Source organism: Perca flavescens, chromosome 1 (assembly GCF_004354835.1).
Source record: "Perca flavescens isolate YP-PL-M2 chromosome 1, PFLA_1.0, whole genome shotgun sequence".
In the NCBI taxonomy this organism is placed as follows: domain Eukaryota; kingdom Metazoa; phylum Chordata; class Actinopteri; order Perciformes; family Percidae; genus Perca; species Perca flavescens.
Window position 1 is genome coordinate 28784362 of NC_041331.1, and position 25281 is coordinate 28809642.

A 25281-nucleotide genomic window follows, 5' to 3' on the forward strand; every position below is an offset into this window, starting at 1 on the left:
TACACTGAGAATAGACTTTTAAGTGAACTTGTGTCTTGTATGTTATAGTATATGTTAAAACATGTCTGGAGGGAAAAGACAACAGTGTTGACAAGCAACAGATGCCATGAGTTGCAATTGTGTTTTTTTTATTGAACATTTCCTTGTCTCTCTATATGTACAACTAAGTACACAAAGATAAATTAAATTAAAAAACAGGATACTATGTAAGCTAACCCAAGGCCATGTATGAAAACACATCTTTTCCTCTCCATTTTGGCCTTATCCATCCTAGTGTGGATGTAGCCTGAGCTAAGACATTATTGTTGCTGAACACTATCCCTAAAGATGACAGTGAGGCAGAATAATACTGTGGTTTCCTGTCTGTCCCTGTGCTTTAGCTGAGCTATAGATTCAAGCCTAAATATTTGTTTGGCTTTTTGTCCATCAAAGGCCAATTAAATTAAAAAGCAGCTGTGGAAATGTTTCTTTATCTATGGGACTCAGATGTGAGGTACCAAAATATAAATCGAGCACGTGTGTGTGTGTGTGTGTGTGTGTGTTTGGTGTGTGTGTGTGTGTGTGTGTGTGCATGCGTGCGATCGAGCATGTGTGTATGTTAATGGATGGTGGGTGGCTGAAGGAAAGGGGTAGGACGGGAAAAGGGAATACCCCCTGGAGACGACCTGAGAAAGACATTGAGGACAAAAAATAGCAGCGAGATAAGGGAATGAGATGAAGAGATAAAGAGAAGAACAGTGTGAGGAAGACTGTGTGTATTCATGACTGTGATTACTCTGTACATGCATTTACTGCATATTTTGAGTGTTTTTATACAGTATGTGTCGCCATTTTTGTGTATGTTATTTTGTGTGTCACTTCCAGCACTGTGTTGAGCTCCAAGACAAATATAAACACTTCCGCCCTGTAACACCAGATAATACTGCCACTGATTAGAAACAAGACCGTATGTGTGTGTGTGTGTGTGTGTGTGTGTGTGTGTGTGTGTGTGTGTGTGTGTGTGTGTGTGTGTGTTGTGTTTTGTGTGTGAGTGTGTGTGATGGAGAGACTCCTGAGGAATGCTCTTAGTGCTGTTGTTATAGCTGCGAACAGGAAACGGATTCCCAGAGACAGGAAGTAACTTCGTGGAGAGAGGAAGTGTTTGCCAGCATCCGCCCTCTGTCTGCTGGATGAAGGAAGGAGAGAGGGGGGTAGTAAAGGGTGGTGGTGGGGGTGGGGGGTGAAATAGAGAGTTGTTAAAGGAAGAAGAGAAAGAGAGCAACATAGGGTGGTAGTAAGTGTGAGGGAGCCAGATGACATCTGAACTGCCTTAAAAAAAGCACGAAAGCATTGCTTGTTGGTCTTGCTCTTTGAACTAGTTGACAAGGTTTTCGGTTACATGTTGTAATGAATCGGAAAATCTTAATTGAGGGGAATTTACCTTATAAAGAAAATAATATAATGCACAATCATAAATATCAAAACCTACAAAGCAGAGGTCAACCACGAGAATAAGAGGGGAGCCTAATGATTGTGCTGTTGGAGCAGGACAGTTATGCTGCCAAAAGTATGTAGAAAACCCTGTCCACATTCTGCTCCGTTAGATCTATATTATTGTGCTTCCAATTTTGTGGCAACAGTTTTGGGAACGCCCTTTGCTGTCAAGTCAATTTTATATATATAGCCCAATATTACAAAATCTGTACAACATGTGACACCCTCTGTCTTCACAGACCCTCGATATAGACTCAATATATAAGGACAACCTGGCCCTGGCCTCAACCCCATCAAACACCTCTGGGATGAACAAGAACACCGACTGGGAGCCAGGCCACATCAAACAACATCAGTGTTGGACCTCAATAAATGCTCTGGTCTCCGAATGGGAGCGAATCTCTGCAGCCAGGTTTCCAAAATCTTCTGGAAAGCCTAACATCAGAAGAGGAAAAGCAGCAGATTAATACTCATGGTTTGTGAATGATACATTCGACAGTCTGCTCAGGTTTGTCTAAACACTTGTGGCCGTGTAGCGTAGTGAGTTAGACTACTGTGAACTACAATGCTGATGAAAAGTTGCTGCGTGTATGAAGGTTTTAACGTGTGTCATCGCAGCGCTCCTCGCATTCTTAAAAACTCCCTAGAGAGAGATAGTTTGAGATGAAAGGTCAACGGTCAGCACTGTGTGTTCCTGTATGCATGCCTGCCTTGGTAAGTAGCTGAGGAACACACACACACACACACACACACACACACACACACAGTCCATCTTTGCCACATTGCCTATGTTTTGTCAGCATCAAAGTCTGACTCTGACAGGGTGGAGACCTGTGAAGCTAAAGCCAAAGATTATACAAGACTGAAACGTAGAGCTTGTATTCTACTGTAAACAGCCAACTAACCCTAACTCAGTCAGCCAATCACTCAGTATAAACTAATAAACTGGATTTTTAGAACTAAGATAAAAAAAGAATAAGCAAAAAGACATATGAGGGGAAATGAGCTGCTCTGTGGAGGCATGTTGTTGTGAGCATGAAAGTTTATGTTGTTTATGTGTGTGTGTGTGTGTGTGTGTGTGGAGATGGCACTCGATGGACAGATGGCCCTTTGTGACTCCTGACACCTGCCAGCTGCTGCTCTGCTCCTCTCTTTTTCCTTCTCCTCTCACCTCATCATCACTTTCCTTTTCTTCTCGTGTCCTTCCATGCTCTATTAGTCCTGCCTCTCTTTTTTCTACTTTTAGCTGTTATTCACTGAAAAGACATTTCGAAGATCAAACAGTTGAACTAGGAGGAAGGAGGTGTGGTGTATTCAGGACATCTGAGGGTCAGTGAGGGTTGGATGTGGTACAGGACAAAAATCATATCTATAAAATCAAATATTCTCCAGCTGGAATTGTTTATAAAGTGATTTGTTGGACTGACAATGTTTATGAAACCTGCATCCTTTGTGATAGCTAACCATGTTTTTTTTTTCTGTGTTGTGAGGTTTGCCTACATTCTAAACTTTGAATTTAAAAACGTCCTGTAGGGTTTCAAATTTAAGTTCAATAACTTTTCATAGACATGCAGCATGCCAATTATAACCTTAATGTATTTAGCTGCAGAGTATTGTGCAATAAAATCAAGAGTGGGGAGAAAGTGTATGCTGTAGATAGGCGGAGCAGCAGTTAGATTGATTGCAACCACAAGGTTTCAGGTTCAGATTCCTCAACAGTCTTCTCCTCAACATCTACCATTCAGATGCCGTTGAGCAAGCCACCAAACCACTTAGAAAGGCCACAGTGTCTGACAGCAGAGTCACTGTCCAGCATGCAACGTGAACACAGCACTTTGAGGCAGGTTGCACTCACTAATGTGGCTAAATCTGAAATGTAAAAAATGTTAAGATGGTGTTTTAAACCACCAAAACAGATGTTTCTTTCTCTTCAAATGGTGGTCTGTGGCTACAGTGTGGCAATAAAAAAAGGGATACTCATGTGATCACAGGCGTTTGACCGGTTTTTGAGAATTTGGACTCGCCGGCACATTCAGGTTTTTTTTTTTTGTTTGTTCTGTAAACAGCAAACAGTGCCACCAAAACAGCAGAAAGCTTGGCTGATTTGGCCTCCTGATCCAGATCTACAGTTGAAGAAAAAAAAGAAAAAAGCTCTGCTGCTGTGTGTTGGTTTCCCTGCTGGGCAACACGTGGGTTTAAAAAAGTCAGAGTGGATTCCAGACTTACTTTCACAGCCTGAGAAAACAATCCTGTCTGCCCGCTTGACTGTCACTCTCACCTCCTCACTCCTCTTTGACAGTCAGTCAGTGAGGACAGCTGGCTGGCTGAGTGTGGATGTATATCTACGTATATGTAGGTATCTGGGTTTATGTGTGTGTGTGTGTGTCGCTCTTTTTGTGCGTGTGTGTGTGAGCTCCTAGGAGGTCAGAGGTCAAGCTGTGGTTCACAGAGAGCCACGTTGTTCCCCTCCCAACAGGAAGGGAGGGCACTGTCCATATGCTGTCTTCACTCACACACACAAACACATATAGATTCACACGCTCACGCATACCACATAGATTGGTACAGTAACAAATTCCAGCAGGTACACACATGAGCTCACACAAACACAATATACACACACTCATGTACAAAGGCTAACTATTTATCCTCACGCATGTAAACACTTTAACACAGCGATACACAAATGTGAACCACTTTACATCACTTGAATGTCAACACATGCACAAACTAGCGTTTATTTTAACCCCGCCTCCCAACTACTCGGTCTCAGGCTCATTCACATGAACTGAGGAAGAAAAATAAGTCTGGATTTTACAACTTTTAGGACATGATGATTCAAATAAGGGCTATTTAACTGGGAAGTAGATGTACCTCAAAAGAAATTATCCGCTAATTTACCGACATCTCTTTCACAATGTAGGTCTATGGGGAAAAGTATTTTTTGGCCCAATGGCATCACGTGACGGACCCAGAAGTTGTACGGTTTGACCTACGGTATGTCATGGCTTCAAAACCCAGTGTCCTTCCTGGGGGGCTTGGTTCACATGGAATGCAAAGCTTTGCAAATGGTTATTGAGGAAGGAAAAGCATTCAACACATTTATTAGACCTCGAAGATACACACCATGTGTTTTGGTGAGAAACACACGAAATGTAAACAAAACTTTTTTGTTTTAGTTTGGGGGAAAGAGCTATTGGGAAAGAATAATGAAGTCCTCAATATGTGTCAAACAAACCTAGTTTAAGACCTGGTTGGACCACTGAGCAAACTCAACTGGCTAAGAAAATCTCTGGAAACAGGGCGTAGGTGGACCTTGAGTTAAGATTTTGTTGTCAGACAAGTTTGTTTGACGCATACTGAGGCCTCCCGTCTTGTCATCGGTCATTTTAAATGTCATTATGGCCGATCACACAGCAACACGTATGGTTTTGAACCTGTATTCATGTTTATTTGTCAGGATGACTAAGAGCTGCAATCAGATTATTATTATAATGACTCTTTATGCTCACTGAGATGTCCAACAACACAAAACAAACTGAAAATACAAGTGCGGACGCATGTGGTTTTCACATGTAAACAGCGACCACATCAAGTCTCAGTGCCAAAGCTGTTTAGGAAAGCAGTGTGAAAGTTTGAGACTCCGATGTAAAATGAAGACGCTTTCCTCCCGTCTCTATTGTGTCTCCCCTCCCCTCAAACACAAACACTTTTCCAACACACTCACTGACACTTTTTTGGCTCTCTGTCTTGCTGATTAGATGCTTCTTTTCCCTTCAGATTACTTTATTTTCTCTCTCTGCAAGCAGGATCCAGACAGAAGCACAGAGTGTGCGCAGCCATCGGACAGCTCTTTCCTAATAGTGTTTGACGACATCTTTTATAGGATTTAGAAAAAATCTTACACACACAAGGAAGGCAGCGTTTAGCAGATTTATGATACCTGCACACTTGCCAAACTGCGCCCTATGCACTCAAAATGTGTTGTGTTAAACGGCGTCAATTTTGTTTTTTTCACATGCTGTTGCAACAACTAGTAACATTAGAAAAACTACAACACCACACCGGATCTAGCTAGACCGGAAACAAAACAACAGGCACGCCGCACACACTTGTTTGGGCTTGCGAGCCGGCCAAAGAGTAGTAGGCTAACGTTACGTTTTGAGTGGATGCCAATAAGATTCTGAATGGAAAGTTCACTTTTAAAAAGTTGCCAAATGGTTCCATTGAAATTGATCTGTGTGTTTTGTCGTTGTGAACTGAGCTATCATCGCAGCACGTCCAGTCTGAAATACCACTTGATGGCCAAGCACACAGCTGATGTGAATTCTCCGCCCCTTCGTCAAAGCCAGGCGACAAAAGCACAAAGCAAGCCGATCCACTTTTCCATGTTGATAAGAGCATTAAAATGAGAAAAAAAAAAATAATGGGACAAAAAGAAATCAAGAGACATTTAGAATAGATAAAAAAATGTGCGATTAATTGCAAGTTAACTATGACATTAATGCGATTAATCGCAATTAAATATTTTAATCGTTTGACAGCACTAGTTTCTTTCTTAGGGTGTGGGGAATGGTTGCAAAGTTCTGGAGAGGGTTTCAGAAATACTATCAAACACCATCCCAAGCAATTTCTTACTTGACAGAAGTCCTGTTGCTTAATGACAGCTTTAACTCGGAACTCTGTGTTAAGCGAAAACATCTCTGCCTAGTTAACCTTACAGCTGCCAAACAACGACGACTAAAAGTGTGTAGGTGGAAAGCTCCTCATTCTGTCAATATACAAAGACGACTTCATAGATCCATTCAGACATAGAGCATGATGTACGCAGACCACGTGGAAGCTGTCCATGTAAAACAACTCCATCATAGAAACCACTGACCAGTGCTTCTGCTTTGGTTTTTTAAAATAATATTACCAAGCCAAAGGAAAAATAAGAAATGTGATAGCTCTGCCTCAGTGACCTTACACCACTGAATATGGTGTTGTCCATTTGGCTCATTTCAAACAGCACAGAGAAAACACATTCTTTAAAACTGAACAAGACATTGGTTGGACAAGATTGTTAAGCAAATGGTTTGACAAGTGATCTTTGATTCCTTACTCTGCACAGATGTCTTTTGTCATTTTTATAGCAATCAACAAACAAAAATGCTCCAAGGAAAACGCAGAAATAATGACTTGTTCTCACACCTCCCCATCTGGACTGATCATTTCTCAAGATTATCACAACAGGCAGGTGGGACGGACACACGCACACACACACACACACACACACACACACACACACACACACACACACACACACACACACACACACACACACAGAATGTTAAAAACAAATGTTTAGTGTTTACACTGGACCTCTTGTTGTTGTTTATGTACTTTCAGTTGCAATTGTTATTGTTGGGGCTGTAAATCTGACGTCAGCAATTACAGGTTTCGGCCTCTAACTAGACTAAGTATTACACTTAAAAGGCTTCACGTTATGGATCATTTTTAAATCACAAGTATTACATTATCACAGGGACAATTGACATCATGATTGCAGTTCTTTTTAAGTATTTAAAATTATAGTTAAAAATATTAAAGATCTCTTTTCACTTGCCCATGTAAGTCTGTGGTTATAACACCACCAAACCAAATGTTCTCTGGTTTAAATCCTGTTGACAGCTATATTAGTGAACTAATAAGTCACCAGTCAAACTTTTTTATCAACAAATGATGTGTTTCTCACAAATAATTATTCACTCTGGAGATGTTGCTCTGAAAATGTGCTGTAGTTCCCCCTACCATATTAAAATAAGGTAGCAAGGAGATATTAAAGACACATTTTGAAACTGCTGTGGTGAACTGGTGAGATGGATCATACTGCACAAGACAAATAGATTATTACACTAGCGCCCCCAATGGTCTAATCCCTGTAGCTGTGAAATACCAGAAACAGCTTTGCATCCATCATTAGTGTGAAAGTGATGCTTTACATGGTACATTCATACATATTGAACTCAGTATGCGTAACAAAAAAATAGTAATCAATAAAAGCAATATTAGTTAAAGTATAAAATTGATCATGTGCCATGTCTAAGAAATAGTCCTGATAGAAGAAGTCTCCAGTGAAGCGAAAACAACTTATTAACTTATTCAATGGAATTAAGCCATTTCACTATTTACACGTGAACGTTTCACTGTACGTTTTATAATCATTCTGACATTTCAGTTCATGATGACTCAGGTGACGTTGTTACATTTGGGTTTAATATTAGTAGTCATAGTCGTCACGTATTAATGGTTATTTTAGAGAACAGGAATGAGAACTAGCTATTACACGGTTAAAAATGTGTGCTCGTTGCAAACCAAATTCCAACAATATTCTTAGCTGATGCATATCAAAAGTACCAAAAATTATCAAAAGTATTGTTTGCTGTCTATTTCTATGCCCACTTATGCGGCATAAACCAATAGTTCTAGCATTACTCCTAATTTCACATCAACCCAAAGTGATTTTGCAGTGTAAGGTTTAGTGTGTGACGTAAACTAGTTAGTTTTATTAGAATAAAAAAAAAATATTCAAAAGTATTAGACCGTATTTTTAAAGTAAAGGCTGAATAAAACTGTTTTGGATACAAATTTCTCCACTTTCCCTCTCCAAACACAAAGATGCTTTGACAAACTGGCAACTGAGTGCCTGTTTCAGCTCATTAAGACCCCGTTCTCAACTGGCATTGACATCCGTCCTGAGTGATCGGATCACAAGTGGACCGCTCTAAGTAGGCCTACAGGTGAAAACTCTCTCAGGACGCATTGAGATCGGATCGCAAAAAAAAACGCATTTGAAGGTGGTGTGAGCCACAGATGTCCAAATTCTAATAGCAATGAGAACAGGAATGTGTCCTGAGTCCACATTAAAGACTACCTACTCAATTGTAAATGGAACTATGTAGGCTTACATATTCAAAGTAGTTCTCATGTCACAGAAACCATTGAGAGTGAATTTTGTGTTTTGGACGTTATTATCATATACTGTTAGTGAAGGGTCTGTGTTTCTGTTCCTGCGTGCTGCCTGCTCTCATCTCCCAGGCTGTCGCATGCTCTCTGCAGCGCCGTTGCCTTGAAAATTACATAATTTTTAGTTTCATAAAACGTGCAAAAATTTACCAATATGTAGGACATTACTTACTACAAAGTGCCCTGCTATTATGTCGTCTCCTTCTTTTAATTATTAGTCTTGCATTACCAGAGCTACCTAGCGCTGTCTGGAGTTGACTATGAAATTAGGGGTCAAAGTGGCGGCTGTGAAACAGTTTTGTTTACTATAAGTTCTTCACAATAAAAGTCTTTATTTTGGTATTTGAATGCTTTTATTATGAAGCAGCAAAATCAGGAAACGTTGGGTCTTCATCAGTAGCTAAGCGAACATGAAACTTAAAATAAAGCAGTCATAATAGAAACTAAACTTCAAACAACAGAGATTCTGTTAGAAGCTACAAAAGCACTGAGACTTTTAAAGACCTCTTTTTTTCTCCTGCACAGGTCCTGTTGCCCGTCAGTAGATCACCTTATGTCGGCATCCCTTTTATATACAGTCTATGGTCGGCACACAGAAAAATTGTGGGCAGGGCTTTTTCATTTTTCACTTGATTTATGTGAAAGTAACAACTGACATTACAAACACACAACCAGCCTATATACAAACAGAAATGATGTACGTTTTCATTTGTACATAGAGCGGGGAAGTGAGATCCGATCACAAGTGGTCACTGAGGACGCATTTGGAGACAGATTCTACAGACAGGTGAAAACAACCATACCTAGAGCTGTCCACTTGTGATCAGGACAGATGTTAAAACCAGGTCAGAACAGGACATAAGTGTCAATCACTTGAACAGCAAACCAGCTCACACTTCAAGAGTAGCTGGATTAAACAATAACAAGCAGAGAGCGCCCTCTGCTGGGCATCACTGCAGCTTAAAAATGTAGCTCTCAAGAGGGTGGACACAATATCATAAACACCCTAACGATCCAATGCAATCCAGTTAAATGACAATTAAGCAAATACTACCACCCTCAAGTTACAAATAAAGTTGAGAAAATAGGAGGTGTAGGGAAATTGGAGTTGAGTTTTTGGGTATGACAGAAAACAACCTGGGTATTAGAAATACATCAGTTAAAATGATAGAGATCCATCCATCTGCTTTTTTATTTGCATTACATTGTGTAAAAGGTAAAAGTAAAGTTATGTTAGCTGCTGTTGCTGTTTTGTCTTTTCAAAGTGATTTGATGAAAGCACATCCATGTTTTGGCATCATTGTCTTTGTCTTCTTTTAACAGGGAGTGAATCTTTGTGACAAACCGCGACCAAAACTTGTATGCTGTTTTACAACATTTGGAGCATTAATTCCAGTGTTTCCTCTATGTTGATGTTGTAAGATATAGAGTAATTAATAGTGGGTTTATTGTTATTTGCTACAGAATGTTTAGCCTATATGTCAAGATCAAAGTTGGCCTATACAGTAACTCATATAGGTGGGTGGGGGTGGGTGATGGGACCTGCCCCCACTGCTAAAAAAAAAAAAAAAAATTCTAAAGGAAACACTGAATTCATTGGTGATTAATTATCTACAAACTACATAAACAGTGGGCTAATGTAGTGGGTGAAATTGTTTAATTTCTTCTAAATGATCTCCATCGGATATAATTTTACAAATTTGAGTTCAGTTCAATTAGGCGCCTTGTTGCAGACCTCGCCGACGGCCTCCTGCAGCTTTTTTATGGACTCCATCGCCAGCCGGAAACTTTCATGAAAGCTGCCGTTACCTTCCTTTACCCAGGCCGCCTGGAGCTCTCGTACCCACTCAAGGATCTCATCCAGGTGCTTCTGCACCTCCCTCTGCTCCTCCAGCTCAGCTAGCAGGGCCTGTCTGGCACAGACTTCTGCTTCGTAGGCTCTCTGGAGGTCAACAATGGACGTCTCCAGCCTCAGAACCTCCTGGATGGAGCAGGACCACAGTCAAACTACAGACACATACATTAGTTCCCGGTTTTCAACAACATATTCAGACATTATGATAAGTAGAAATAAACTGCACAAGACTGATCGACCCCTCAAACAACAAACGTAAATGGCTAACACATAAAATGTGTCATACTGTTAATAGACTATTGAATTTAATCAATAGGGGCACATCTTTTTGAGGGCAACGCCAATATCAATACAGTAACATAATAATCTTAACTCAAGATACGCTTTTTCAGTTGCTTTTAGCCACATCTCCACATCTGTCTTCATCAAAGTCAAAGGAGATACATTAACACCTGTTACTGAGCAAACTCTGATCTGCTGATGAAGACTGAGATTCGGTTTAAAACCCTGGAAAAAAGGTTGACCTTGAGTTAAGATTATTTTGTCAAACGCCAAATGCATTTTTAGATTATACAGTGTTTACTTGAGGCGACAATGCAATCCGACCGTTATACGGTTTATGAATCCGAAATATCCAAAAATATAGGAAGTGAACCAAAAACAGTGGATTTACTAGCCTGTAATTTTACACTTGGCACACAATTTACGGACTTCAATATGATTTGAAGGATGATACCTTTCTTCTTCTTCTTCAGTTGCTTGTTTAACGGCGGATGCGGACTAACTTAGCGCACTACCGCCACCCTCCAGATAAATTGTGCATGATCATCACTATGGCTTACATCCTTGAAAAATACTGTAGCCTGCAAGCTACAAAAAAAAAAAAAAATAATAATAATAATAATAATAATAAAATAACCCTATATTCTGTCAATGAGTCCAGTGTTCTTTAAAAATTCAAGCATATACTTTATTACTCTATGATCAGAGCCCTTAGACAAAAGATCTCTAAGGATAAAACTTTCTCCACTGCCCTCTATTTTCCTTTTCATAAAAACCCTTTCTCTTTTAAATTTCCTACACATCATAAAGACGTGTTCCACTGTCTCTGGCACATTACAAATCTCGCAATTTCCTGTATTATGTTTTCCTATTAACTGTAATGTTTTGTTTAGTCTGGTATGCCCTAGTCTCATTCTTGTATAAATTCCCTCTTCTTTTCGACACCTTAGTACTAAACGACCCTGACCCACCTCAGGATTTACACTGTAAAAATCCCTCCCTTTAACTTCCCTGTCCCATTTATCTTGCCACAACTTTTTAACATGTTTTTTAATCATTGACTTAGCCTCTGATTTTGATATTTTACACTGAATAGATACATTTGTCGCTTTCAAAGCCTGTTTAGCAAACTTGTCTGCCAACTCATTACCAACCATGCCTACATGAGCCGGAACCCAAATAAACTTTACATGCGTCCCACCATTTTGAATACTATGCAGCAACGTCAATATCTCACATACAATATCAGACCTTTCACATGAGTTACCTGATTTAAAATTTTCTAAGGCTGACAACGAGTCTGAGCATATAGCTACTCTTATCGGTTTACTTTGCTCTACCCACTGCAAGGCCATCACAATAGCTATCAACTCTGCTGAAAACACTGATAAATGATCCGAAACTCTTGCAGAAAACTTAATATCAAACTCTGGTATCACATATGCAATTGCCACTTTCCCTGTATCTGGTTGCTTTGACCCATCAGTAAAAATTTGCACATACCCATAATAGTTATCCACATACCTCATAGCCATTTGTCCACTATCCCCCTTATAGTTTTTTATCTTTTCATGCAAAGTTATATCAGCATCTGGAACCGGTAGCAGCCACGGTGGATGCGGTGGATAGACTACAGATGGACCAAATTCAAAATGTTCTACAGCCGCTTGCTTTACCTTTTCATGTATACTTGCACTAAACGTCTCTCTTTTACTTTTTGCCTGCTCCCATGTTGATATGAGGACACTTTTAGTTGGATGGTCTTCCACATGTCCTTTTAGATGAACAAAATATGATAGTGACATTTGCAGTCGTCTCAAATCAAATGGCATTTCCCCTACTTCAACCTGGAGCGCTGATATAGGGGAGGTTGGATGATACCTTTCAAATCCATTACCTATTATGACCATCCATCGCTTGTCGTCTGTGTGACAACACATCTTTCTCTCATCATGGCCCGCCCTCTCCTTCACTCGCTGTACTCCTGTTAGCTATTCACATTGTTGGCCTTTTTCTAAAATTTTAGCTAGAAACCAGAAATAGTAGCCAGAACCAGCTCATAGTAGTGAACTATATTTACAAACTAAAGTTACTTTCCCCACCTGTATGTCTTGGGGGTACTTCTTGTGTGACTGGTCCTCGGGGAGGAGGACATTAGGCGGCACGGAGAAGCAGCGGTTGACCAGCAGCGCCTCCATCCGCTCCGACTGCTGCTTGAACCGCTCCTCGAGGAACTGCTGCAGCTTACGGCTACACTCCCTGGCCCGGGACCGGAGCACCTCCTCGTCTGCCTCGCCTTTGCTTAGCTGCCTCACACACACCTTCTCCACGACGGCTAAAATGTCGCACAGGCAGTCCTGAAAGGCGCTGTAGACCCGCAACATACATGTCTGCGGAGTGAAACCAAAAAACTGTGTCTCGTACAGTTTTAAAGTCGACGGAGGGATGCTGTCCGCCTCTTCATCGACTTCTCCGCGGGTATCCACCTCCATCTCTTCCCGGGTTTCCCGCGCCATGTTGAACGGTTGAACACTGTTTTCTTGTGATGTTTTCGGTGGCTGACAAACAACGAGGTGGTGCTCTGCCGCCACTTACTGGTATGGAGTGGTACAGCGTAGCCTAGTATGCGAGCACTACGGCCAATATCACTACAGAGAAGCAGAGAATTTCTAATAAGGGGAGAACTCTTCTTATATACTATACTATACTCTACATATATATGTATTATATATATGTCAATGATACTCTATGGGAGAACTTCCACTCTCTGGATACTTCCGGCTTCTGAACTGGTTGCAGTTCCACTCTGGTTCCATATGAGGGCGCTCACAGGCCAGTAATTTGAATGTTGCATTCAAAAGGGGAGGCAAAGAAAATACACACTGCTAAAGTCACTTTTTGTTCTAAAAAAGCCTTTTAAAATGTCAATGATGTTATACACATCGTACGGCCAGTTACGGCAAGTTCTGAGTCACTTCATTTTTTCTTTCGAGGCATCGACAACACAGCTGACAGGTTAGGCTCTCCCTGTCTTGCAAGAATGCTAATGTTTTAAAGGAACACGCCGACTTATTGGAAATTTAGCTTATTCACCGTAACCCCCAGAGTTAGACAAGTCCATACATACCCTTCTCATCTCCGTGCGTGCTGTAACGCTGTCTGATGGTTCCAGCATTAGCTTAGCCTAGCACAGATCCTGCAGGTAACTGGTTCCAACTAGCCTACTGCAACGAATTGTGACAAAAGTGACAAAATAACGCCAACATGTTCCTATTTACATGTTGTGATTTTTATAGTCACAGCGTGTACAAAAAACAACGTAACATGAGACACAGCCATCTTCTGACAGTAAACAGACCGGGAACTACATATATATATATATATATATATATATATATATATATAGCTAGGTCATCAGTTTCTTATTATTTGACATGTAGGTAATTATTTTGATATACTAAGTCATTATTTTGATATACTAAGTCAGTATTTTGATATACTAAGTCATTATATTAAGATAGTAACTCATTATATTGAGAAACATTCTCATTATAATGACTTATTGTATGCAAATTTATTCAAACTCCTCTTAGGGGGTTTATCGGATTCGTCTCATTTTTGGTTGGTATAATTATCCTACAAAGCCTAAATGTCAACCAACCTACTCAAATTGAACAGCAATAAAACAGAGCTCTTGGTTGTGGCCCCCAAGGTGCTGCTCCAGAAGGTTGGAGATCTCATCCTGGATGTTGATGGGTGCGCCATCTGCCCATGCTCTGAGGTCCACAACCTTGGTGTAATACTGGACTCCACCCTCTCCTTCCATAGGCCTACTCACATAAAATTCATCACCAAATCAGCCTTTTTTCATCTCAAAAACATCTCCTGACTCCGGCCATCACTCTCTGAATCCGTGGCAGAAACCCTCATTCATGCTTTCATAACCTCCCGTTTGTGTCCCAGGCTCCAGTATGTCCAAAAATCTGCCGCCATGGAGGTCCTCACCCACACCAAGACCTGGCAGCACATCACCCCAACCTTCATATAAATCCTCCTTCTCACCCACAAATCCCTCCAGTCCATGCCCTGGCCCCACAGTATACCTCTCCGACCTCCTACATCCATACACCCCATCCCGAAACCTGCGGTCCTCAGACGCTGGCCTGCATGTTCTCCATTCCCCACCCCAGACTCTGTACCTTCGGAAACAGCTACATGCCCATATTGAGTCATGGTCATAGCGCCACCAGCTGGCGACAGCAAGTCAGCCTTGTGACAAACATCATATGATTTACATGAAATGTTTATGGTGTGGTCTACACATGATATACAGCAACATTTGGCTTCTTTTTGAACCCACAAAGCATGTAACATTTGAGAGTAAGAATCAGTGCAACAAACTAGAAATATTCTAAATGTTTTGAATGTGCAGTAGTAGCCTACTTCATAACATCTCTGAAACATAACATAACACGAACATTAATCCCACAGTTTGAGATTTTATTTCAGTGCTTTAAGTGTGCAACAGAACAGGAACCTAACTGTTCTTTTTTTTTTTTTTTTTTTTTTTTTGCAAAACTTTACAAACAAGTTATACATTTTCTGAACAATACGGCATCATATACAGAGATAAACATTTCAATCCAGGGAACAGCACAAATCTTTGAGAAAGTAAAAGATAAATAGCAGTAAAATAAAAATATGTATATATAGAATTGAAATTGGCAGTTAATACATAATGAGAAAAAATAAATAAATACATAGATAGAAAACAATATAATGACAGGAACCAAATTCTTTGCAGGAACCTAACTGTTCATTGATTAAAAAAAGTGACATCATGACGTGTGACGTACGTTTTGGGCACGCCCCCTTGGTTCGAACGAATTCCGAACGAAAGGGACATGCGCGCGCGCTCACTTCCTTCCCAGCTCCTGCTTCCTTCTGCGGTCTGTCTGTGTTGGTAGCACATAGAGGTTGATAGCGGCTTTTGCTTCCACACGTGCAATCTTTTCTATGTGAAGCTCTCTCTCTCCTGGAACCCGTGTACCAGCTCATCATCCCGCTCTGTCAGAATAGGTACATTTACCGTCTGCGTTGAGTGTTGATCTATCTCTACAACTGCGCAGCCGCCTACATGGCGGGGGCAGAGGTTATGGCTGGAAGTTTAGCCGGGTTCGCTCGCTTTTAGCATGGTGATGTTAGCTAGCTGATGCGTCTACTTTTTGTTGTGGTGTTGCTAACGTTAGCTAGCTAGCAACTACTAGCCAATCTGGTTAACGCAGTTGGAAGTGTGACAATTGCACTGGGTTTTACGTGTGTCTCTTTATGTGAAAGCTAAAGTGTGATGTTTGTTTCCTCCGTATCGTCTTCTCCCCCAGGTGTAAAGCCATAGAAACCGACGACCATGGGGGCTTATCTGTCGCAACCTAACACGACCAAGACCTCTTCCGATGGCGGCAACAGCAACATGAGCTACGGTTTCTCTGCCATGCAGGGCTGGCGCGTCTCCATGGAGGTGAGGCGGAAAATGAATGATCGGATCAGAGACAACCATGTTGTTCGCTTCGTGAACACAACGAAGGGAAAATGTATCTTGAGTTGTAAATGGCGGGACAAAGGGATGTGAGGCGTTTCTCGCTATAGGTTTGTTTGTGTGGGGAGGGTTGGTATCTTTCCACAGTACACAGTTCGTTCACACACTCCTAAACTAGCTTTAACTGAGCATCAGCTGCACTGGTGGATGAAATCCATAATTCATCCTCAGGGTGTTTTTGGGTATGCTGGGTTACATTGTAACCCCTCTCCCACAACATTCAAGATCATGTAATTGACGCTGTTTGACTGAATTGTCTGTCTGTTAAGATAATGCGTAGAGGTCTCCCTTTTTTTTGTCATCTTATCCCTTCTGACTCTCTTGTCCCAAAAGTATAGATTGCTTTCTTTTACAAGAAGAGGAATTCTGATTTCTATGATTTGTACCAATTTGTAAAATGTCACGTTGACCGGATTGTAATGTGCATTTTTTTCCTTTTATTGTGCCACAGGATGCTCACAATTGTATCCCAGAGTTTGATGAGGAGACTGCCATGTTTTCTGTGTATGATGGACATGGAGGTAACACACATACACATGCTGTCTTCTGTTTATATTGTTTTGCAGAATGCATTGTGGAGTTCACTGCATTTAAACACTTAACTAATAACAGTATTTTCCTAATCCTAATATTGGCGGTGCACAACACACTACCCCCAAATATTTGTCTAAAAACAACAGTTTCTCCTAAACTTATGTGTAGCATCACACCCAGCAGTCAGAGACACACATGTTACCTACCTTTTTGATGTTTGGATCACAACACGCCCATTTTTGTGACGTGTTTCCGAGGTTTTCCCCTTTTTATTGTTTGTTTTACATGCCTCTGTGAGTGCTATGGATGCAACATGAATACTTATGTGTATACTGTTCCCATTTAGGTGAAGAGGTGGCGCTGTACTGTTCAAAGTACCTTCCTGACATCATCAAGGAGCAGAAGACCTACAAAGATGGCAAACTGCAAAAGGTGAGAAGCCGTCAAAGCCACGGCGCGACCGGTCTTAAATAAGTTTGACAGAGCAGACGTCTTCATGGCCAGAGGCCGGCTGCTCGACTCTAGCATAGTTACAAATTAGGTGGGATTAGAGGCAATATATTATAAGTGTGGTCACCATTTTTCCTCAGTACAGTATTGGCACATTCATAACACTCTGAACGCAACATGAATCTCATCAATCTTGAACCCAATATTACAGTGTGTCGCTTGACTTTTACTGACGGACCCTTTTGCATGATGTTTCCAGGCTCTGGAGGATGCCTTCTTGGCCATCGACCGTAGAATGATCAGAGAGGATGTCATTAAGGAGCTGATCCAGATTGCTGGACGGCCCACCGAGGAGCCGCCTGCTGAAAAAGTGGCAGAGGAGGACGACTGTGAGTACACCCCTAACTATGAAAGTTATGTAGTAATTTTTGGTGTGGATGGTAGTTGTAAGGAACACATAACAAAGCTCATTCATGATGCATGGTAACGGAGGATTGAGAGAATTATGTCCATAATTATTAAAGAAAAGTACCACAACCAAGGGCATGGATGATAAAACAGACCATGAGAATACGACAAATACAAGACATTAGGAATACAAATTTAGAATTTTTTATTTTTTTTTTCCTGACCAAGAAGAAGACCCTCGTTAACCGATCATTAACTATTAACCCACAAGCAGCCAACTGTGTCCCGGTTCACCCGGGATAATTAGCAGCCACAATTTTGCGTACATTGTCACTTTCCCACTCCCCAAGGCTCCATCGCATCAATTAGTTTAGCTGCGAGGGTGTCAGCTGTGTGTCTGCCTGCCATACTCCGTGTTTGTAGGACATCTGTATTTACCCGACCAGTACTCATCATGGTATGTCTATAGTGGTTGTTAGATGGCTGTGTTATAATAACAAAAGGTCAGTTCCTGTGGCCACTTGGCCAGTTTGAATGCAAATGGCAAAACCGGTTTTGGGGGAGAGTAGTTAGAACTGTTTAGAAGTGGACGGCTCCTAGAACTACGTTCCTGTAACTACTTGGTTGGAAAGAGACTATTGTCACATAGCTCTCTGTTGTGAAAGCCACAAACAAAAAGAGCTTCAAATGCAACTCGGCACAAGCAAGATGTTCCCACACAGTAATACTTTTTGCTTGCTTCATTTTGCTCAGGTTCAGCGAAACCTAGCCTCGTAGTGATGCACGGTCAGAGTTTTTTAATACCTGCACCAACCCGACTTGTTAGGAGAAGGTGGAAGGTAAACAATTGCATGCAATTTTCTGTAACTTATGGTTGACTTACTCGGAACGCTGCTTTGTCACCTTTTGACCCACCCGACCAAACCCATAATATTTTCTACTAGTAAGCTTACCCGCATTAGGCTGACGGGCAACATCACTAACGTAATGACAACATCTAAGTGGTTCATTGTTTTTGCCCTTCTTTCAGTGGACACCGAGGAGGCAAGTTTGCTCCACGAGGAAGCCACAATGACCATAGAGGAGCTGCTGGTACGCTATGGTCAGAACCTTAATGCTGTCAAGCATGCAGCTGCCCTCAGGTAGGCTAACGCACTTTTTCATTTTGACTTTTCATACAAGGACTAACACTTATTTGGCAATGAAGAAGTATTTTGTGCTTTAAAGAGCCTGTGAAATGGGGACTAGAACTTCCTGGAGATGTTACTTCATGGAAAATGATGCAGGGGTGTCCTCATGCAAGTCAACCCATGCAGTAATACCAGTCCTTCAGATCCATAACTGATAGCCCATTGGCCGACACATACAACTGATCACCTTGCTGTATGATGTCTCGTCTCAACAATCTGTTTGAACAGGAATAATATCACATTATGGAAGAAATGATAGCATTACATGGCAACTTTTGTTGTTTATATATATTTTTTTATATTTTAAGCTTTGTTCAAGTTAGTATGTACTTTGTTTGAACTCAGTGAAAATCGAATTTGTAGACATTTATAAAAACAATTTGAAGACTTTTTTTGGGGACAGTGTCATTTATATTCAGCCAACCAGAAATCTCTTTCATGGTTTTAGTGACTCGTGAGTTCAGGTTTCTTTTAATTGTTGTGTAAAACCGCAGTTTAAGACTCATGTGGTTGGCTCCTCTTTATTTCCCATTTGTCTTTTGTTCTTAGTGCGGCTGCTAAGAAGGCGTCCTGCTCGCACCCTGAGGCTTCGGGAGACAAAGGGGAAGATGGGGAAGGACAGAAGGAGGGGGTAAATGGAGAGGCGGAGGAGGCAAGCAATGGGAAGGTGAAAGAAGGCGAAGGAGCGGCATGCGGGTCGAAGCTGCGAGCCTGTCGGAGAACAGGAGGAGGTGAAGGCAGTGGTGCAGGTATGGAGCTGGGAGTCGGGAGTCTTAACAAGATGACATGAAAAAACTTTGATTAAAAAAAAAACCGTGGTAATGTTATTATTATCATTATTATGGCAAAGGGTCTGCCTGCTCAAACACTGTAAATGTATCTTTAGTATTGTACTGTTTTTTTGTATTGTGAAATGAGAAATTTTATTGTATTATTTTTGTGGGGGGGGGCTTACAAGCTCTTTTGCTTCTGCCCACTCCCTTTGAGCTGAATGGTTACTGCTCAAATAAATTAATAAACTAAACTAACCTTAAAGAAATGGCTTCATGAGTAGCCTACATGAAATAAGTAATCTGGGCACAATGTCCTCTCCTTTACTCTCCACTTATTTTCTCTCTCTATTCCTCTCGTCCAACACCTCATGTTGCCCTCGTTTCTCCTCTACAGCAGCTGACTGCGGAGAGTCAGGAAGCTCCAATGGAGAAGAAAAGGCTGGTAAAGCAGAGGGAGACGCAGGTCCCTCCTGCTCCTCTTTGTCCTCCAATGCTGCTGGAGATTCCAAGTCTAGGTTTTTTGACGACAGCGAGGAGTCCGAGGAGGGAGAAGAGGAGGAGGGCAGTGATGAAGAGGTGAGAACAGGAGACTAGAATAAACCGTCCTATTTGGCTTAACTTGAAAAGAAAGAAAGCATTGTAATTGTGGCATTGTAACCATTTTTATTTTTTTAATTAGGATGGAAGCGAAGAGGAAGAGGGTGACAGTAGTGAGATGGAGGAAGAGGAAGATACAGAGGAGGGAGAGGAAGACTCTGAAGATGAAGAAGAGGAGGAAATGTGCCTACCTGGAATGGATGGCAAGGAGGAGGTGTGTACAAATGAGATTGAAACTAATCTAATGCGACAAATCAACAATACTAGGTCCTACGTGCAGGACGGGCAACTCATCGTGCCGAATGTCAGAGCTATGGGTTGCCTTGACTTCTGAATCTTCTTTTTAGCTGTTGAGTGAAAGATGAATTGCAGTGCAAAATGTATTGACGGTGGAGCTGAAAAAATACATAATTATCATTTTAACGGTTTTGTCTTCCAGGTTACTCTAACTTCATTCAGTGTGATTTTTAGGTTTTAGGTAAAGTGTCTGCTCTGGTGCAGCTGACCGATCACAGATGTTTGTTTTGACTTCTTGTGTAAATAGAAGAAGCTTTGGTGGCTGCCTGGAATTCTTTTCTCTGCAGAAAAATGTCTGGTAGCTTTTAAGTAGTTCATTTCAGTCATGGGATGGATTTTACAAAGGATTCAGATTTATGGAAAAAGGGAGTTGGTCTCTAAATGTTGGTGTAAAATTTCATGGAGATTTTAACGGTGTGTCACGTCTACCATGTTTATGCATTCACAGCCTGGCTCGGACAGCGGCACCACAGCTGTCGTTGCTCTGATCCGAGGAAAACAGCTGATTGTGGCCAATGCTGGAGACTCTCGCTGTGTGGTGTCTGAGCGTGGTAGGTCCAAACCATTTGGTGCCTATGTACCTTGATAGAAGTTTACCATACCAAAAGAATACATAGATTATATTGTTGTTATCCGTTAACAAGCAATTACGGTAATATGCTGGTACACAAAGCTTGTGTACTGACTTTATTAAACAGGCTGGTTGTAAAATGACTTCATGCCATGAAAAAAGACGCAGGATGTTGCAGTATTGCACCTGAACCACCTGGGAGTGCATGCTATGAGTTAATACAAGTACACCCAAGCATTTGATGAACGTAGGTAGTTTTTAGGTACCAACTCCAATGACATGAAGAGCTCAGTGTTGTTTTTCATGTCACTTGAAATCTGATCAAATGACTTTCAAAGTGTTTATTACAACAACAACAAAAATCCGCAATTAGGTGATATAGTCATTTTGTCAAGGTGTTTTGCTCTTGCATAGTTGCCATTGAAATGTTAGTGGCCGATCTAAGAGGCTTTGCAGTAATGTATTAAATGTAAACGCTCGGTTGCTGTGATGCTGCAGGCAAAGCTGTCGACATGTCGTACGACCACAAGCCAGAGGACGAGCTGGAACTGGCTCGCATTAAAAACGCAGGAGGGAAAGTGACCATGGATGGACGAGTCAACGGTGGATTGAACCTCTCCAGAGCTATTGGTATGGCTGACTTTGTGTGCGACTTTTACAGTTGTCTTGTAAGCACTCCTATTTGTTGCATCAACATTAACCCCAATAGCGGCTCAGGTCGATACTAGTTTAAATTGGCAATTTTAAAATGTTTGCACATTTTGATGACCACCTCCTGTAAGCAGAATAAATGTCTCTTAACAAGCTTCTAACTTGGACTCGGACTCTCAGGTGACCACTTCTATAAGAGGAACAAGACTCTGCCTCCAGAGGAGCAGATGATTTCTGCCATGCCAGACGTCAAAGTTCTGACGCTTAACGGGGACCACGACTTCATGGTCATTGCTTGCGACGGCATCTGGTGAGTTTGAGTGGCCATTGGCAGATTGGCCCCGTAATTGAACATTGATCAGGATGCATGATTAACTGTAGATTTCACTATGCCAGTTACCATGTTAATGCATGTGAGGTTGTTGTTGTTGTTTTATTTTATTTTTTGATTCGTCATTTACTTGTTGGGCTGCCCTGTTCCTATTATTATTATTATTATTATTATTATTATTATTATTATTATTATTGGAATTGTTGGGTCTTTGTAAATTATAGTGTGGTCAAGACCTACTCTATCTGTAAAGTGTCTTGAGATAACTCTTGTGATTTGATACTATAAATGAAATTGAATTGAATATGTGTTGTGTGCAGGAATGTGTTGAGCAGTCAGGAGGTGGTGGACTTCATCAGCGAGAGGATCAACAAACCAGACGAGAATGGCAAAGTCAGAGTCCTTTCATGCATAGTGGAAGAGGTGAGAGACGCACTTAAGATTTGTACATATATCAGTCGGTCAGAGTTTCTGTAACCACATCGAGGAATCAGAATCAGACATTAAAACATTAAAATCTGCAGTTTCAGAAAAATGTATATATTTTTATTCCAATTAAACTGTAATTAAGTATGAAAGCTGTTTGAATAATTAAGGAGCAGAGAAACCGCGGTAGAGTGAAGTAAAAAACTGTTATGAACAAACTAAAACGAGAACTGACTCTTATGTAGCCTAAGTTTTTAGCCTAATAAGACCTATATCTTAAAATATGGTAAATTCTTGTAGACTGACCGAGACGGCAGCCCCCACTCTCAAAACCAGCCCCTCCTCCCTCTACCAGCGTTAACCTGCCAGGCAGTGAATTCACATCAGCAATTAGAGGAAGGGTGACATATTTATCAGGCATACTTTTCCACCCCCAGTCAGACTATATTGGGGTCAATCATGTTACAGTGTCCTATTTTTAATATAGGTATCAGTTTGTCATCAATATTTTTGATGGTTACTGACCTTCTAACATCGGTCTCGAAATGCATAATAACATGTTTAACACTTGATATTAATTTGGGGACAATGACATGGCTGTATAGCTAGCTTGACATACTGTCAAAGTGTGTGTGTGTGTGTGTGTGTGTGTGTGTGTGTGTGTGTGTGTGTGTGTGTGTGTGTGTGTGTGTGTGTGTGTGTGTGTGTGTGTGTGTGTGTGTGTGTGTGTGTGTGTGTGTGTGTGTGTGTGTGTGTGTGTGTGTGTGTGTGTGTGTGTGTGTGTCATTCCAGTTGACGTTGAATCCCGAACATGGTACCTCCCATGACTAAATATGTTCATGCATCTTTAATTTAAAATCCCATATGTCCTCCTCGCAGCTGTTGGACCACTGTTTGGCCCCCGACACATCTGGAGATGGGACAGGATGTGACAACATGACCTGCATCATCGTCACGCTCCGGCCACACCCGTCCCATCAGCCAGACGACATGAAGAAGAGGAAGCACTCAGAGGAGGCAGAAGGAGCCAAGCTGGAGGAGAACGGAAACGACAGCAAAAAGGCTAAAAGTGACTAAAGGCAGCGAGAAACTGTCCCAGAGGGAGCAGCTGGTCCCGGGCTACACCAGAGACACATTCTGTTCTAAATGTAATCCTTACCTCACAGACATCCGTAAACAGAAATTACAATTCCTACACATATGCTCGAAGACCTGAACTAAGATCATCAGTATAGTTTTTTTCCCCTTTGGTTTTAGGCCGATTACTTTAACACCCCCTCCAGTTGTTTGTTTTCGTTCGGTCTCGCTGGAAAGAAGCTGGACACACTTTTACTTCTTCTTCGATTCAGAAGCGGCAGATTCACAGGCATGCTGAATAGTACATCGTTTTCTAAGTTTTCGTAACTAGAAGGCAGATGCAACGCGAACCCTCAGTCATTAAAATCTTTATCCACATGACCGTTTCACAATTATGTTTTAGGGGAAGTTTGAGGATGGCTCTCATGTTGACCTGTGTCTGATTGCTGTTCACATTTTACAGCGTGACACGTGCATTTTCATTTCAGTTTTGCAATTATATAATGTGCATGTTACTTTTCCAATATGAAATCGCACAATGCTTTTTGTGTGTTGTGTCCAAATAACAAGGCATTCATTGTATCTCAAAGTGCCATTAAAACCATCATCATTTCTTAATCATTGACTAGACCCAGAGAAGAGAACCAAAATGGCTGCCGATAGATTTGCATTGCGTAAAAGGTAACCGTAGAAAAAGTGATTGAATGAGAGGAGGAGTAGCCCAAGTTGAAGATTCAAAAAGCAGTAGGGTGCACATGCTAGTCCAGTGTGGCACTGAATGAGTTGCTTACTTGTGTCAGGTTCCTCTCACATACCCCCCACCCTGAGTTTCATCGGGGCAGTTTGTGAGAGTCAGACTCCAATAAGAGGGACCCAATGGGGTACTAGTCCAGTTGCTCTTGTTTGATATATATTCCTATTCCTATTAGCACCCATTCACAAGTGAGGATAAGGTTGTTTGTTTTTTTTCTCTGTCTTGCTGGTCACATAACAGCCCAATCGCCATCATCCTTCCTTTTTCATCCCTGCTTGGTGTCTAGTCTTGATCAAAATCTGTACATTTCCTGACGGAGAAGAGATCCCAGGGTTTTGGGAGCTAGTGTACTTTTCGTCTGTAAGATCTAATAGCAGGGAAACTCACAGAGAGACAAGACAAAACACTCTCTGCCTTTTGTGTCTCTGTGTCCATCCAGAGAGAGGGGATGATTAAAGCTCTGGACTGGCCCTCCGCACACAGCTCGTCTCCACCCCATTTGCTTTTCCTGTCTGTCCCCCGTTTCCAATGTAACATCTTTTTAAGATCATCTCTAGGACATGTGTTTTAAGTAAACTAAGTATTTCCACTCAAGTGTTTAACTTTTCATTTTTGATGTATTAGTTATTAAAAGAAAAAACAGCGAGAAGTCATTTTGTGAGCACGCTCTGAAAACGCCCTGATGCTGGGCAGTGGAGAGGATGCACAAGGTTACTTTTTGAGTGGAAATGCAATTTGAAGTTCAGAGCACCAAGGCAGTGTATGATTTTTTTCTTTTTTGTCTTTTTGCAGAAGCATCATTTAAACCATATTGTGACCGTAAGTTTGTTTCTAGTGTACTATCTTGTCACCATGCCCTTATTTCTGTACATAGTTTTTTCAGTACTTATAATTGAAGAAAAGAAAATGCTTTTTCTTTGTAATTGTGAGTCATGTGACATTTTTGGTGCATACTCTTTTGACACCAGTATGTAAGTACATACAAATACATTTTTTTAAATAATGAGA

General features: G+C 41.2%; 2 protein-coding genes across 3 annotated transcripts; one reads left to right on the forward strand and one right to left on the reverse strand.

Annotated features, from left to right (window-relative positions):
- Positions 1-10121: 10121 nt before the first annotated feature.
- On the reverse strand, positions 10122-13290 carry mis12 (MIS12 kinetochore complex component). Its single transcript, XM_028587271.1, has 2 exons — positions 12721-13290; positions 10122-10462 (listed from the first exon to the last, which is right to left on the reverse strand). The coding sequence occupies exons 1-2, from the start codon at positions 13132-13134 to the stop codon at positions 10193-10195; spliced, it is 684 nt and encodes a 227-aa protein (XP_028443072.1). The 5' UTR covers positions 13135-13290; the 3' UTR covers positions 10122-10192.
- A 2210-nt stretch (positions 13291-15500) lies between these two features.
- ppm1g (protein phosphatase, Mg2+/Mn2+ dependent, 1G) lies at positions 15501-25281 on the forward strand. Of its 2 annotated transcripts, none has more exons than XM_028583936.1 (14): positions 15501-15697; positions 16000-16136; positions 16666-16735; positions 17095-17180; positions 17458-17587; positions 18637-18748; positions 19346-19545; positions 19967-20145; positions 20249-20380; positions 20912-21014; positions 21533-21664; positions 21866-21995; positions 22337-22439; positions 23322-23721. In XM_028583936.1, the coding sequence occupies exons 2-14, from the start codon at positions 16026-16028 to the stop codon at positions 23517-23519; spliced, it is 1686 nt and encodes a 561-aa protein (XP_028439737.1). In that variant the 5' UTR covers positions 15501-15697; positions 16000-16025; the 3' UTR covers positions 23520-23721. The 2 variants fall into 2 exon arrangements, with proteins under 2 accessions (XP_028439737.1, XP_028439728.1); XM_028583927.1 differs by having other exon boundaries at positions 15502-15697; positions 19964-20145; positions 23322-25281.

Bases quoted from the DNA above. Each gene is read 5' to 3' on its own strand.
- ppm1g (XM_028583927.1), top strand. From the start codon at position 16,026: ATGGGGGCTTATCTGTCGCAACCTAACACGACCAAGACCTCTTCCGAT. The intron at 21,015-21,532 runs GTAGGTCCAAAC...GTGATGCTGCAG, and splicing joins CTGTGTGGTGTCTGAGCGTG to GCAAAGCTGTCGACATGTCG. The intron at 22,440-23,321 runs GTGAGAGACGCA...TCCTCCTCGCAG, and splicing joins TTTCATGCATAGTGGAAGAG to CTGTTGGACCACTGTTTGGC.
- mis12 (XM_028587271.1), bottom strand. From the start codon at position 13,134: ATGGCGCGGGAAACCCGGGAAGAGATGGAGGTGGATACCCGCGGAGAA. The intron at 10,463-12,720 runs GTGGGGAAAGTA...TGCTCCATCCAG, and splicing joins AGTACCCCCAAGACATACAG to GAGGTTCTGAGGCTGGAGAC.